The sequence below is a fragment of the Lineus longissimus genome, chromosome 4 (genome assembly GCF_910592395.1).
Source record: "Lineus longissimus chromosome 4, tnLinLong1.2, whole genome shotgun sequence".
NCBI classification, from domain to species: Eukaryota; Metazoa; Nemertea; class Pilidiophora; order Heteronemertea; family Lineidae; genus Lineus; species Lineus longissimus.
This window is the reverse complement of record NC_088311.1, coordinates 4,715,294-4,731,782: the sequence shown is the minus strand read 5'-3', so window position 1 is coordinate 4,731,782 and position 16,489 is coordinate 4,715,294. Positions and strand designations below refer to the sequence as shown.

Genomic DNA, 16,489 nt, shown 5'->3' with positions numbered 1-16,489 from the left:
TTCTGCCATGTGTGGTTTTTAGAAGCACTTGAAATTCCCCCCTGTCGCCTGAGCCGCAGGCCTCGATATCAGGGTCGTCAGCGAGAGCGAGGCCTGGAGCCCAGACAAAGAAATTGCGGTGAATCAACCAATCGGAATCATTGTTACATCCCAGCGCGCGATTTTGAACATGTTGTGAAAGTGATGGATTTTTCAAGAAAGGCCATTCTCCTTGTCGATTTTTAGTGATTTGACCGATATAACTGGTCCCGATTTCACAAATAACTGATCATATTTCTTTATCAATACACCCACCAACTGAAAACACAATGGACCGCGCGAAATCATACCTATATAAGAAGAAAACCGCAGTAGACGGTGTCGACAAACGTGTTCTCCGTGCTCATCAAAAAACAGTCGAGCAGAAAAGTCGTCGTAATGAAGCAGTTCAGAAGAAAAGAAACATCCAACCCGATCCTTCTGAAACAATCAAGAAAGCAGCAACAAAAGATCAAGGTATGTAGACCTAGTGTAGAGACTTGGGTGGTCAGTGAGTTAGGGCATTGTGTTGGATGTAGATGGGAGGAATTTTACAGGAACAGGTAACACTGACGGTCATCAGAAAAATGACAAAGTTTACTACATAGTTCTAAGCCGAAATGTCAATGTGATAGGACTGGCTTATTGGTACCTACATGACCTACTGGTACTGGTAGCGGTTGTCATGAGTAATGGCTGATGACAGATAGTGAGACGTGCGTTATGTGTGAAGCGCTGAAGCGTTGGTAGTGTCAGTCACAGAATTGTTATAACTTTTTACGTTTGGTCATAATACGGCCTAACTACAGAATAGCCGGGACAGTAGTAGCTCTGTACATTATGTACACTCTGTCCCTCTGTACATTATGTGCACAATCCTATCATTTAGCACAGAGTGTCCCGGGTATTCTGAGTTGCTCCCAATTATCATTGTACTTATATTTAAGCATTGTCGAGAAAGGGGATGTTAGCAAAATGGAAGGAAGAACGAGAGTTGAAGAGAAAACTAGAAGCCAGAGATAGGAAGAAACCAGGTTTCAAAGTTGTGAAAGTAGACCATCAAGACAGTGATGTATTTAGCAAGTCCTCCTCTAAATCAGTTGCTAACATGGCTAATGTTACACAGACAGGAAAAAAAGATACCAAACAAGCAAAGAGGCAACAGGTACATCAGTTTCATCAAATATTTAGAAAATACATGTACGACTACAACAACTTTTTGATTTGATTCTTAAAAATCTGTCCATCTTAAATTCTAAAATTTCCTATACACCGAAACTTATAGAGATTCTGCTATACTGTACACTTATGAATTTTAGAGCAACATTACATATTGTATGGACTGCAATCTGTTCAAAACACTGTTTTCTGTGCAATTGCCAGATGTGGTTTGGGTTGGATTGGTTATTTGCCTGTCATCGTTATAAGGTTGGCCATCTATAACAACAGAAAGGCAGTCATTCAGCAGTCCATACCTAATTAACCCTTTGTTAAACTTGAAGAAAGCTGTTAATTGACCAAAACAATCGATCTTTCATCTGGTCCCAGGAGTCCAGTGGTTCAGACTCAAAAAGCATGTGGCGAGAAACAATGGTCATGTCATGATGTCAACAGCTTGCTCCAAATGAAGTCTACAAACAGTAGATTATATATTTAATGACTGATCTGTAAAACAAACTTCATTGATCAGTGATTAGTCTTGTTTTCTTAAGCCTGTTTCATTGACATCTTTGTCCAAGTTCTATTCCAGCTTAAGGTTATTACTCAGATGAGACAGTCTAATAATAACATGAACTATCACCTTCAGGATTTTCAATTTTTGATTAGTTAAAAATCATTTTACTACATGTGTTTGCATTTGTTTCAGAGCACCACTCAGGCCGCCATCTCCACAACAAAGCCAGAGGTGTGTCGGCGTCAGACAAGAAGTTCCACCACCATGCCACCATCGACGAGGGTAACCAGAAATAATAAGAGCAAGCCTGCTCCACAAACAAAGAACACAAAGAAAGGGAAAGGTACTTGAACTGAGTTTGTTTTCTTCCTGCAGTCAGACCATAGCTAAGTCAGACCATGGCATATAGTCCTAAGAGCTGTCTCCATCCTATAACCTGGTGGTAGAGAGAAACTGTATTTCTGATTATCTGCATCCATTGATCCAAACATGACTTCGGCACTAAATGGTTCTAATTATTTGAAAGCCAGTTACACCAAATTCTTATTGCCCAACTCGTAATGATATTTACAGAAAACGCTCCTGAGAGCACCAGAAGAACTAGCAGTAAGACTAAGAGCACAGCAGAGAAGGCTAAGGCTTCAAGCACCTCAAGCAGTGGAACAGATAGTGAATCATCAGGTTCTGGAGTTTGTCTGGTAAGAATTGTTAATCGATTTCCACACAGCCAGTTGTTTGAAATTAACTCTGAATGCATGCAGTTGGGGCTGTTTCAGTCTGATTATATTCCCGTAGTTAGAATTGTTTTAGTATGGCTGCATGTATAACTTGGTTCATGGAGGGGTGTGGACTGTGGTGCTATTTCCCCAATCTCATTGGATGTCTAATTTCAAAAACAACATTTGCTCTTATGTTCTTGCAAAACCAACTTAACAATGTTTATTTTCCAGTTCAATGCCAAGACTGTGCGTATTGGTAGAGGAGATCAAGGCAACCTAAGTAAAAGTGGATCAGAGTCCGAGTCATTTGCGCCAATGGACTTCACTTTCACTGCCCCTGCTACTGTCAAACCATTCATTCTGAAACCACTCACTCCGACAAGTGCTGTCAGATTCTTTTCCGGGACGGACTCAAGTGAAGAGGAGTAAGTTTTCAAGTTTCGATAAGCATTTTCTATTTTGAAAATAATCTGTGATCACTTTAATACCTTAGCTGCATGTTATGTCTTCCAAATGTTTTATTTTGTGCATTCTTAAAATGCTTGGAACGTCTTTGTTTCAGGCTTGTTCCAACTTTTGAGTCGCCAGCACCCGGGAAGAATAGCAGCGTGGCCCGATCCCCAGTGGAATCCTCATTCCAGCCGGTATCCTTCTATGGAAACAAAGGTAAGATTCTACTCTAAGCTAGACTGAGATACCAAAAATAATATTGACTGTGTCCAACATCCCACTCCAAGTGAACTTGAGTATCTGACCAAATTGTTATGGTATTCCAAGTTTTCATTAGTTCGATGTTCAGTCGTGTTCAGTCATGTACATTTCCTTCTTTCATTTCAGAAAACAAGACCCCAGCATCCTCTAAGAGTAGGCAGTCCATTCGCCGATCATTGGCTATTAGCAGCACGTCTGCTTCAGAGACAGAGGCAGAAGTTTCAATGTCTGCAAAAGGTCGCAAAAAGTCAATTGCAAATGAGAAGCCTATAGACAGCCCAAGGAAGAGTTCAAGAAGGTCACGTGCTCACAAGTCTGGTGCTGGAGAAAAAGTGGAAGATGTTAGTGGTGCTGTCGAGACCTCGGAGCTTCCAACTCCGTCCGCCTCGCGTCGTCGGAAGTCTGTACGTGCATCCTTGGCCGCAAGCAGCGCGTCTGCGTCTGAATCTGAATCCGAAGTGTCTAAAAAGGGTCGCCAAAAGTCACTGGCATCTGCAGCTGAGAAGCCTGTAGATAGTCCAAGAAAGAGTGTGAGGAGGTCATGCGCTCCAAAGTCTTCTGCTGGAGAAAAAGTGGAAGATATCAATGGTGCTGTTGAAGAAGATAAAACTGAGAACATGGAAGTTGCAGAATCACAGATTGCTGCTGAGCGTGGTGTCCTTGAAAATGCTCCAACTCCAACGGCTTCAGTTCCTTATGACCGAATTACCTCTACTTCAAAGGACATTGACCACTTTTCCAAGACCCCTGTGCCATTGTCGCGGAGTACGAAGAAGACTCAACGAGTCACATGCAGAACTCTTGCCAAGTTGAAGTCCCCAGAAGAAAGGTTGGTGTTAATTTTTATGTGTTACCCTATAAATGTGACATGGTTGTTTTTCCTATCACTGCTTCAGTGAGTTTATTTTCTTTGATAATTTGTTCCTTTTCTCATCAGTAACTTGTTTGGAGAATCAATTCTGAACACCTCATATAGCTGCTCCCTCCTGTCTTCTGTAATAACCCCGATGGTAACTTGTCATCTTTGATAGAGGTTATAGTTCTATTTGCGAGTCTTCGTCTTGATCTTCCCTGAATACTGAGTTGTGTGTCTTGGATTTTTCAGAGTGGAAGTTCTGTCCCGAAGTCCTATGATCGAGATGACCAGGAGAACGCCGAAAACAAAGTCACCAGGTAAGAGGCATTTGACCCCGATTTGGTGGTGGCCTCTCCAGTGGCAAGTCGAGGGCTGAACATGATTGTTAGTAATAGTAGTGCATTCTAGCCAGCATGGCCACAGGCCAGTGCTCTCTCGCACTTTCTCCTATAGCAATTGGCTTTGAGAAACTCATTGTACATCACGTCTTACAAGGATCATATATTTTCAGTTGACCATTATTTGCCGGCCTTTGATGACAGCGATTTTCTGGGGCCACCGCCTCCAATGGCCAGTATGGACGAACCAGAGGACATGCCAGTGGAACCAATACTTGATCAGCAACACGCCGGTACCACTCAGGGAGTGCCCTGTGATTCTACCCATTCCGAACCCGAACATGATATGAAATACTTCCGTGCACTCTTGGTGTCGGAAACTGACCGTTTGAATGGACTGAGCGCGACCTGGGATGAGATTAATGAGAAAACGGATGGTCTCAATGAAGATTGTAAGTCGAGTGTTAAATGACGGCGTGATTTTTAATCTGAGCTTTGACTCTTTAATTTAAAGTCATGGAAGAGTTCACTTTTACCAGTAGCTCGAAACAGAAGCACTTCTTGAATTCAAAATGTTTATTTTGATATTAGATATTTCTCTTATCCTCCCTTTCAGTAAGGGGTCAGATTCGTACGACATCAGGCCAAGCTCAGCTCCTCATTTCCCAGAGATTCAAGCAGTTCCGTGGTTTAGTCGACAACTGTGAGTTCAACACTGGTCTGAAACCCGTGGACTGTAGCGATCTTCAGGGATTCTGGGACATGGTCTATTTCCAGGTGAGAATCATTGTCAATGATCAACTTGACAAGTAATTTGTTTTTTCTGAAGCATGGTTGCTTGATTCCTGTCATCAATAGAGAGGTGCATCTCCCCATGCTGTGAATTTTGATTTACTCTCTACTATTTTCATGATGATGTGACATTTGCAGAACAGTTTTCTCTAAAGTTTAGCCTGATCACCTGTTCCCGCTAAACCTTTTGATTCCCACTAAAACCTCTGAATAAAATCGAGAGCCAGCCCTGATGCTGTTAATGCTTTTCATTAACTTCAGTGTTCAGTTTGCTTTTTGAGCATGCCTGCTTGCCCATGTCCCTGCTTATTTGCATGTTTTCTTATCCATTCAGGTTGAGGATGTGAATGATAAGTTTGATAAGCTTGAGAAATTGAAAGCTTCAGGGTGGGTGATGGACAAACCCAAAGTCAAGAAAGTATTGAAGGTAGGCAGATGTTAGAGTCTTTTGCTTGGTTGTGTTTTTTCTGGTCTGTTGCACGTCTTGCAAATTGTTTTGTCCTTGGAAATTTTGTAATTTGTTGGCTTAATCTTAGTCATCCTCTATTAATGAACTGTTTCCTAGCAATTTCTTGTAATTTCATATGATCTCTGTAATGTTAGGTTCATGCACCTTTTTGCAGAAAAAAACAACAGCAACAGTAAAACCAGCCATCAAAATCACTGCCAGATCGAAGTTTGCTGACTTCCGTGCAAAGATGAAACAACAGAAGCCTGAGGAACAGCCTGCAACTGCAGAAGTCGACTTGATGAAACCAGTCACACCCAAAGTAGACATAACAAAGCCGATGTCACCAAAGTCTGCAGCTGAAAGATCAACTACACCGGAAGAGGCAGAAAGAAATTCAGACAAGTTGAAGACATTCGAAGGAGGGTTCTTCCAAATAGCTAGTCCAGTCCGAGTTGTGCCTCCTACTCCAACAACAAGTGAGTTTTGACAAGATAAATTGTGCTAGTGTCTGTCAAAGGATATCTGTACACCTTTTGGCATTTAGCAACTCTTCAGTTAATCAAACTAGAATTGAAAGTAGAAGGCTTGCTGCTATGGCAATTTGGTCTTGATTATATAGCCTCTTGTGTCTATAAGTAATAGCTGCCCAACAGAAGTTGTATTGTGTCTACGTATGTGGTATTCAATTTTTATCTGTCTTTCTAGGCACTACACCTAAAACCACTGCCACCACACCCTCGGAACGTAGATCCCTTGTGAAAACTGCTGTTGTGAACTCGGCAAGACGGTCAGGAGGCATTCCAACAGAAATGCCCAAATCTGCAAAGAAAGCTCGTCAGAGTCTAGGTATACCCAGCCCCTTGTTGCCTGGATGTATGGCTGAAACACGCACCACACAAAACAGCTACAGCGCTGCTAGTCCTCAGCTTGCGCCCCGTTCTTCAATATTCCTGGGCGAGAACACCCCAACAATCTCGGAGACAGTGACCCAGAAGACTAGCAGTACAACGCCTGCCCTTGAAGCTCTTAGATTGGATGACAGCATTAGTGGTGACGATCAGAAAGAGGCCTCATCACCAAGAAAGACACCAGCAAGACGGTCTTCAGTCAGGTAAAAGGCTTCTGGCACTATTTTTGTAGGGAAACCAGTCAACGCCGAATGTTTCTAAAAAAACTAGGGAAGAATTAAAGACAATTCTTTCTGACACCTGCCGAAGTAAAGAAAATTACAGTTTTGGACAATCATATTTGATTGACATCTCTCCCCATTCCCTGTTTTCTTTCTACAGGAAAACTCCCAAGGCAGACAAGTCAGTGAAATTTTCTTCCAACGAAATGGATGTTGATGAAGACTTTGTATCCAAGTACTGTATGCCCACCATCAAGGAGTCCACCTCAAAACCAGGTGAGGGTTGACAAAACTTTTGTTGGAATCTTAATCTTCAGACTAATGTGTCTTTATCACGAGGTCTTGAGCATAGCAGTCTGAATGCTTCTCACTTCAGTCATCAAAGAAAATATACAGCAGTGGAGGTCTCCCGAGTTTACCAATGTACCTGTAGGCAATCCTATTGAAATCTTTGTGACATCTGATGTTTCTTGTGATTGCAGTTTTGATGGAAGTAGATCCCTTTGAACACGAAATCAAAGATGCAGAAATGCCTGGCCAGATGAAACGTGACCTGAAGGATGAATTTGATAAGCATTCCAAGTCTGCTGAGAAGATGACAAAGTGCAAGAGCGTGGCCAGTGCTCTCAAGACCGCAAAGAAGACACCGGCTGCCATTAGGAGGCGCAGCGTGCGTTTCGTGCAATCACCTGGTGTCAACGACGAAATGGCCGCCCCTCTGCCACGTACGCCTTTCAACAGAGACAGTTGTACTGGTGAGTATGGTGAGTTCTGGATAAATCAGTTAACTGTAAAGTGCGTCAAATGGTTTCATGAATTGGAATGCATGCTTGGATTATCATGAACGTAACCTTTAAAACTACTTCTTTCTTGCAGTTCCACAGCGTAGAAGGAGTAGCCGCCTGAGCAGTAGTTCCAGTATGGGCAGCTGTTCTGGCCGAGTGTCTACCCCAAGACCCACTAAGCCTTGGTTAGAAGATCTTTTAATGTTAGATTCCCCTCTGACCTCAACTGATGGACCAGCAAAGGTAAGGGCATTGTAGGGCAGTATCATTGTTCTCCAGACTCCAGTCTTCCAAAGTACCAGAGATTCTGGGAGCAGAATTTGTGGAAATTTCTCATTGCGCTGACCAATAAGACGGCCTAAAATCTGGTGTCGGCCAAATATTAGGTGATGTTTTGAGAGATTTTCCTGTCGGCTTTTGGAAATGAGCTATGATTCTTGAAAACGTGTTGTTTGTTTACAGGTTGTTGGCAGCCTTCTATTCACCCCGGCTGAGTCTGCTAGTGCTGCCCCTACTGGCAGTGATCTGATTTGCTTCTCGCCTGTCGTCTCGGAGCAGACACCGAAAAGGTATGCTTAAACATTCTTTCTGCTTTCTTCTCAAAGGTAAAAATGTAATCAATATTTTGGTTACATTGAAGTCTGACAGGTGTGGTCCTGTCTTCATACAACTGATGCTCATCAAAATTACTCTTCTTTATTTCAGGAGGAAGGTGGAACCAGTGCGTCGTCGATCCACTAGGACAGCCTCAAGAAGCGAAGAAAGTCTTCTATGAAACTAATACTTGTGATTATCTGTGTTGGAAAGGGTGCTGTAGACAACTGAAGGAGTCAGACCTCACTGAAAGAAGAAAGTGAGACGATCTGAAATCTAGCTGTGTGACTCTAAAGATAGGGGCCACTTGGGAAGTGAAAATATATTTTATAGACAATAGATACAGTTAATAGACAATCTGGCTCCATGACCCCACGGCTTTTCAGTCTTTGCTCGTACATGTATAAGAAGTTGAATTGTATTGAGAAGACAGTACATACATGCACACTGTATAGTTAAGTTAATCTTTCGGCTATGCGGCATTTAACCACTTCACTACGGGACGGGACGTTCCAAGGTATTATTAAAGAGTTTCCATTGTACATTACTTCTATGTATCATTATTTTATCAGTTTCTATAATTCTGTTTGTGCAAGATGCATGGGATGGCTTATATTCTGTATTTCATCTCTGGGAGGAAATTAGGGTCGCAGCAGAAGGACATGGAGTGGATGAAGACGCTTTTGCATCTGAACTCTTCATAGAAATTAATTATAGAAGGTAATAAAAAATATAAGAAATTATAGAAAAGTTCATTTTTTGTCGATTTCTGTTTTGATGAGCATAATAACAATAACATAAGGGCCTGTTTCTCATTTCATTTTTGATTGATATTTTGCATGGCATCTGAAATTGTCCTCAAAGGCCAGTGATGATGGATGTTTGTTATGCTCTGTGGCTGAATGAACACCTGTAAAGGTTGTGATAATAATGTAATTAAAAAAAAATCAGTGAAAGACCGTCTTATGTTCTTTTATGAGGTACTAGTGGCTCATCGAATCCTTGTGTATCTCTTTGGGACTCATAAGGGAGGCAGTTTTAAGCTCGCCTTGTGGGGTCTTATTTGGGGAGGGGGGGGGGGGGGTAAAATGCTCCAGCATGATGCCTGCGCAGAAATCCCCCTACATGCAGCCTAACTTCGGGGGCCAGAGTGGGATGTCGAAACAATCGACCTCTGCCAGCTGCTTATTCAGACTGTGAAGGCCTTCCCTCTGCCAGCTGGTTATCTGGTCAGGTTGGGAAGACCTTGACTCAACCTAAAAATTACACCAAGATTACCACTAATAAAGGACATCCTACGTAACAACCACCTCTTCCAGATGGTTATCTGGTCAGGTTGGGAAGACATTGACACAACCTTCAAAGGGCCCTTCAGCTGTACAAGACAACATTTCATGGGCCGGGTGCTACGTGACAACTGATTTGGTTGTACCATGGTAATCATCTCACAAGGACGGACAAAGGGACAACCAACCTCTGCCAGCTGGTTATCTGATCTCACGAGACTGGTGGTACCCAATATCTACCTGACGACAACTCTTTAAGCACAACTTGAGTACTACTTGGGACTGGTGAATCCTCGAAGCCCTTTCTCGCACGCGAACGTGCCACCAAAAAGACATCAATATCTACATAAAAAAACTTTTTATTTGAATATTCTGTCCACAGTGTAATTTTGGAAAGAAGCCCTCAAATTCGTCGTCAGTCCTCGTTTGCTTTTGAATCACATCGCTTGACGGTTCAGCGCTGAAAGTGTTTGACTGTGGATCGGCTGGTCACGGGTTCGACTCCCGGTGAATCTGCCGTACTTTTCTCTTTTTTTCTTCTTCCTTATCTTGTTATCTCATCAACCATATACTGATGTCAACATTTTCATTAGTATCATTATCAAACCCCGCATCCAAACTTATCAAACTGCAGCACATACTGATTCCGGGCGTTCGAGTACTACCGACGATGGATCGAATCGGCTGCTGGTATTTTTGAGGATACATTGGAATGAGGGTATCCTGAGCTTCAGACCGTTTATGCTTCTTAATTCGTCATATCGAGAGGCGGAGGATATTGTAAACCACTGGTGCCTAGATGGTTAAAGGGGTACGCCGGTCGTTGACGTATATTTACTGTTTGGTCCAATCATATCTAGTTCCTACTTCTAACGCCAATCAACTCCAATAGTCAGAAGTCAAACGCTCGAGCGCTATCTGTATACAATTGGTTTGTGTATAAGTTTTCCCGACTGCTGCAAGTTAGTTCAGTCCGACTTTGCGTTTTAAGGATGCGGGTTACTTTGTTGCCCGATGACCATCCTCCTCCCTCTGTACACAAGCTCGGTCAATAGTGTCGAATGTTGGCCTGTGCTTTAGGACGCCTGATGACCAATTAATTAGATGTTTGAGTGACCCTGCTAGTAGGGTCGGAGAAACGAACAGCGAACATTGACCCCGGATTTCCTCAGGATGGCTTTAGATGTAGACAAACTTGTTACTGATGGGAGTAATGCTGACAAAATCGGAGTGATTTATAAGCGTCTCGCCAGTTTATTTGTAAGTATAGATTAAACCAGTTAGGTTGCGGAAAATACTCGCCACATAGATTCAACCAGTTAGGTTGCGGAAAATACTCGCCACATTTATCCGAGGACTTTATTTGACACGTGGCGGAAAACGACAGTGAAACCACCTGCTATGTTTCTGAATCGAGAAAGTCCTAATCCTAGTCAGCAGTGAAGGACATATCGACACCAAGGACCGCTGGCTGATCTATTGATATGTTCGTAGTAGGGTGTCAAAGTCGGGGAGACGAAGAGCCACTCGTCTCTTGTAGGGGGTTCATTGAAAGTGTTTGCATTTGTTAGCCGATAAACACAAGATTTTAATCCTTCAGTCCCGTGTTTGGCGGAGAAACTAATCTTACAGAAGGCCCAGTCATATTTCGTCATTGACGGTATCTCTGGGAGGCCCTGTGTGCCGTTGATCCAATATTCATTGAGGCTGTTGGAGAGACTTCTTGTCTTAACAGTACCATTCCGCCCCATCTAAGGCATACAATGGTAACTTATAAACACAAGATTTTGATCCCTGTCTCGGGTGTCTTTGAGAGAACTGATCATACACAATTCCCAACCTACTCGTCAGCCAGCTGACAGATTCCCTGGTTCGAACGTGTTACTGTGATGTTTTCGAAGAGATACTTGTGGCTGTTGGAGAGGCGTCTTGTCTAAACAGTACCATTCTGCCCCCTCTAAGGCATACGTTGGTAACTAATGACTGCGAAATGAACACAGTTGAACACAATGTGAATAATTCAGTCTCGGTTTCACCGAAAAGAAGGCGACATGTTATTATTTGATTATGTATAATAAGGAGATACTAGTACTAGTACAATACTAGTTTCAGGGTCTTCTGGATGTGCAATCTCTTGCTTTTGAGAAGCAGTTCAGCTTTACTGTTTTAGGAGGCGGTAACGGAATTGGTCACAACGACGATAACAACAAAGGCGGAGCGATTTTATTTTCCTGCAGAAAACCCAAATATTTGTCGACAAAATGCCATAAAAGCATAACATAACCAGATTTAAAAACATTACAACGACTGGAGACATTACACTAAACGGTTATTCGTAGCCAGCACTTCTAGAATTTGAAGCGAGGACGACTGCACCGTAGGCGTAAGTGCCGACAGAAGATGTATTTACTATTTGCTGTCTGGCCATGCACTGCAGACTGCAGTATACACATGCAGTGTATCAACTGACAGTGTGGTTCATTCATATGCACTTGTCAGACGTGTATCTGATTACAAGACCTCATGTTTAGAAGACGAATTATTTAAGTCAATATCTAGTCAATTTCTCCATCTGTGTGTCAAAACTGTCATGTGATCAAAGATATTTTCTTCAACTTCAGGAACAAGGGGACGAGGCAGATATGGGTGACCCATCATGGAAACAGCATTTACGTAGCTTTGACTATCCGATAGTTTGGCAAGATACTTACAGAGATCCTCCATTCTACTACTGCAACAACGATGAGAAGCATGTCCTACAATTCAGTGATGGGTCACTGTTTGCACGATGCATGTGCCTGGACACGGACAAGGTCTTGTGCTCCATCACAGAAATGATTCAGCTTGGAGCAGACGTCAATGGTGTGGTCGATGGATGGAGCCCTCTTGACGTTGCATACTATTTCATGCACCCAAAGACCATGAGACTCCTAATAGAGCATGGAGCCAATGTTATGCATTTAGCATCACCTCATCATTTGGGTGTAGCTGTCGGATGCATTTCAGAGGTAAAGAGTTATTTCCAGCATCAGTTAGATGCAGCGGTGGGCATTGAACGTTCAACAAGCCAGGCCAGTAACTTGAATACGAGTGAGAAATCGGTAAACACAGACTGTTCTATGGATATGCGTAAAGCGTGTTGTGATCATGATAGGGGTAGTGTCTCTCCTGAAGATGCTGCTACCATGGCTATGCCCTCAAGACCGGACACTTTAAGTTTAGATGGCCAGGATAGAGGTCTTCCTTCCAGGATTCATCGGCTTCCTCATAGCCAAAGTGATGCGGAGTCATCTGTGATAGCAGCTAGGTTAGTGTCTCCGCAGCCTGGCACCTGCAGCCCAGCCGAACCAGTCGGCATTTCTGTCAGTAACAAAGATGCTGAATTTCGCCAAGCCTTTGTTGCTCAATCTATAAAAAAACTTATGGAGAAGATTGAGTATTTCGAAAGTGACTCTCGAGATTGCCATGGCAACAGTATGCTTCATATGGCTTGTCTTCGGGGGCAAGTTGAGTTGATACAGCTCCTGATCGCCTGTGGTGCCAAGATGGAGTGTCGTAACATGGTGAATAACACACCATTCATTGCCGCTTGTTTAAGTATGAATGCCAAGACTGTCGAACTGATTGTTAACTTGGGTTGCAAAGTGCGGGAACGCTATAACATCAAGGAGCACGGGGAATTCGGAAGCTGTGCTGTCTTTCTTGCAGCAGTGCGATCTGGTGATAGGAACAGAGAAGTGGTCGAACTGTTGATACGTTACGGTGTGAACACAGATATACGTGATCACAGGGGAAAGACTCCGTTGCATATTGCCTGTGAATTTGGATTCAACAGGATCGCGAAAACCCTGGTCGAACATGGGTGTGATTTGAACGCGATTGAGGAAATCATGAAACGATCCCCATTACATTTTGCTTGCATTAGTCACCATGCAAAAATTGTTGAGCAACTTCTCCATGCCGGTGCGTATCTTGATGTCAAGGACCGTTGTGGGGAGACACCGGCCATGGCCGTGCTAGAAAACATGGACAAATTTGGACGCGTTGATCCATTTGCTTTGTTCGTTGTTGGCGACAAGTATACTGTTCGTAATCTTGTCCTCAGCATCAAACCAGTCATTGACCACGGATGCCAGCTGCATTATCTTTTCAAGGAGCATGTACTTATTCGAATCTATAAACGTTCAAGAGCTTTGTTGGCGTACGTCCTCAGCACCGGTTGCGGTGTTCAGAACGTACCCTGTAAAGTTGGTAGGAAACTCCTCAAGGAGATTCTGCGTGCTGGTGATGGTGATACCATTCATGCTTTGCGTCAGTGTGGTTATAAATATGACCGTCAGCTTGTGAATCGTACTTCGGTGAACGACTCTCAGCACCAGCCACTTTCTCTGCTCAGCATCAGCCGCTTATCCATCAGACAAGCTCTAGGTACAAAACAACAGAGTACCAGAAAGTTGACTTATTTGAAATCCCTACTTGGGAAACTAGCGAGGTTGACAGAGAGTCATATTGGGAATGGCCTGCTCCGTGCAGAAGTGGACTCATTGCCCTTGCCGTCTACACTTAAGAACTTCATAATGTTCGATGAGTTAGTGGAAGAAATATGTTGTAAAAATGAACTATATGTTGATTTACCCGAGGGTAGTTTGTTGGAGTTTGAGCGAAACATTCACCGTGAGCATCGAGAACGCTGTCGCAATGCTCTGGCTTTGTCAGAGGACGTCAAGCTGCCGACATCAGTTGATAATGAGGATGAGTTTGATGTTGGGATCCTTTTGAGAATCAAGGAAATCCGAAAAGCCGGGTTCTAAATGAGACAGTACAATTTTGAAATCATTATGAGTATTTGACTCTGTTCGAAGACATGAAAAAAGAGTGGTTTTTGAATTCCCAGTCAGTGTTCACCGATAAACATTTCAATTCAGTTGAGTGTCTTTGCAGTCTAGTGTGTCATTAGGGATAGCGCGCCCGTTTGCATTTTCGCCACTTGGGAATGCTGCACATGAGTGGCGAATGTAAAACAATGTCTGGCTAAAAATTTTGCGAATTCAATTTGAATTACCATGATTTGGCGAGAGAGTAACAGTGTTGTGCAAAAATTGATCAAAGTCTATCAGAAAGATCCACTTCCACACCAAATGCACCAAGGAACGATCGTTAGTCAGTCAAACTTTATCAAATTTGCGGGCGGCCGCGCTATCACACGTGGTTGCTATCGTCTGCATTGTAGTTCTACACGTTGCCGCTAGTGATTTTGGTGTCGCTGCTGGTCGCCCTGCGCATACATTATCGGCTAGTTTCCCGCTGGCTTCGTTGCCATGGAGTCTCCGGTCACGGGTTCCTCAAATCGTTCGTTGATTTGCTAGTCTCAGTAGTGGCGGGCTGCCATTCTCGCACATGTTACTGGGGTCGGCCCCAAGATGGACGAACGATCGGCAAAAGTATAGTATTCATGTTCTATGGTTGATTATAAAACTACTGTTATGCAAGTGTGTGTTAGATTCTATGGAGATTAGTCATATTCTGTTAAGGCAAAATAGGCTTCAGTGGCTGGTCCAGATACAATCTGCATTTGTTTTTAAACAAGTTTCATTGCAATACTACTTCACTTGCTCATTTTCAGAAAAAATTACTTCAAGATTTGTAGTTTATTGAAATGCATAAGTAATTTAGTTGTTTCCATCGTATCCAAGTATGGCAGACAAGCAGTTCTACACGTTGACAATACCACTCATGGATGACTCTTCAGAAGAGGATTCATAGAAGGTAGCTAATATGTTCTAACTGGTCAAATGCGAATTCACTGTTGAATTCAAGTAAAAAATAATTGCTTTTGTAAGCACCACCTTATGTATGTTACATCAGAATCACTAGGTAGAAGTGCATTTAAACTGTTATATCTTCTGATTGTAGAGTCTAATCACATCTGTGCTGCTTTCACAGTTAAATCACTCGTATGTTTTGTTAAAGGATTTCTTATACATGTTATACAATACAGTTTCTTTTACTTATTTGCCTAATTTGAAAAATCATCATCTAATTACTTGCTTGATGTAAGAAAAGAATGCTTTAAAGTGAGAATATTATGAATTGTTATTGCAAATTTGCAAATTGTTTTGTTTTTTGATTCTCCAGAATCCACCAGGAGCAAACTGCCAGCCTGAAGTTGGTTAACAGTAGATTCCTTATTCCCTTCTTTAATTAGCTTGTGACCCTTCTGATCTTATGAATTGATCAAAGCCACCACAACTGGTAAAATTGAGAGACATGAGTGACACCTTTTGTCAGGGCTGTCAGTTATTGAGGACCTGTAGAAGGATGAGCCAGCAAGTCACAATCTATAAGAAAACTCGCAGACAAGAGACCAGACGTCATGGCAGTGTCTTTGATGATTGTGAATTGAATGATTAGTTTTCATCATACTGAAGGATAGCATCGTATGTCTTAATAATAGCCTGAAGTAGCTCTAGAACCTCAAGTATGACATTGACCTGGTACATGTACATGTCATGTACCTGTCATGTACCTAGGGTGACACCAGAACGCGTCTGTCATTAGAAGAGTCTCTCTCACTGCACACTATGAAGACAGGGCCATTGAGACAACTCAAGTAGCCTATTGAAATAGCTCATAAACCTCAAGTATGACCCGGCAGCTGTACCGTCTTGTCAAAACGTTGGAGATGACCAAACTCTAGACTATTACTACCCTGGAAGCTTCACTATGGTGCCGACAGGTAAGAGAGTTGAGCTCGAGAGAATCACAACCAAACCGATCGGCTGAGGCAGACCGACCGTCTTTCCGACACAGTGCAAGAGATGAGACAGTCACAACCAGACGGCAGATTGAGGACTAGCTGCACCACCGTATTTCCCGCGACATGCTGAGTGAGATGAGACAGCCACAACCAGACCGAATCGGGCCTGGATGCCTCACCGTCTTCTACAGAGTGAGCGATAACACAGTCACAACAAGACCGAATCATCCCCGGGAGCTCCAGTGTCTTGCCATCATCTGAGACACATTCCATAAATATCTTCTCCATCAATGCATGCCCCTCGGATGCTGACCAGAACTAACAGTTCAGCAGAACACAACCTAATCGGTCGAACTGAAGACAGAGTCACAATTGAGC

The 16,489-nt window shown here is 42.9% G+C and overlaps 2 protein-coding genes across 2 annotated transcripts; both read left to right on the top strand.

Annotated features, from left to right (window-relative positions):
• The first annotated feature begins 170 nt into the window (after window positions 1–170).
• LOC135486177 (disks large-associated protein 5-like) lies at window positions 171–9,024 on the top strand. Its single transcript, XM_064768769.1, has 18 exons — window positions 171–495; window positions 966–1,183; window positions 1,886–2,036; window positions 2,267–2,391; window positions 2,644–2,837; window positions 2,975–3,078; window positions 3,250–3,952; window positions 4,229–4,296; window positions 4,491–4,769; window positions 4,934–5,094; window positions 5,444–5,536; window positions 5,733–6,036; window positions 6,266–6,671; window positions 6,850–6,965; window positions 7,172–7,444; window positions 7,566–7,717; window positions 7,937–8,043; window positions 8,180–9,024. Exons 1-18 carry the CDS (start codon window positions 309–311, stop codon window positions 8,247–8,249), a joined length of 3,711 nt encoding a protein of 1,236 aa, XP_064624839.1. The 5' UTR covers window positions 171–308; the 3' UTR covers window positions 8,250–9,024.
• Window positions 9,025–11,548: 2,524 nt separating this feature from the next.
• Window positions 11,549–15,428, top strand: LOC135486208 (poly [ADP-ribose] polymerase tankyrase-2-like). The gene is made up of 2 exons (XM_064768863.1): window positions 11,549–11,737; window positions 11,976–15,428. Exon 2 carries the CDS (start codon window positions 11,997–11,999, stop codon window positions 14,163–14,165), a length of 2,169 nt encoding a protein of 722 aa, XP_064624933.1. The 5' UTR covers window positions 11,549–11,737; window positions 11,976–11,996; the 3' UTR covers window positions 14,166–15,428.
• The last annotated feature ends 1,061 nt before the right edge of the window (window positions 15,429–16,489 follow it).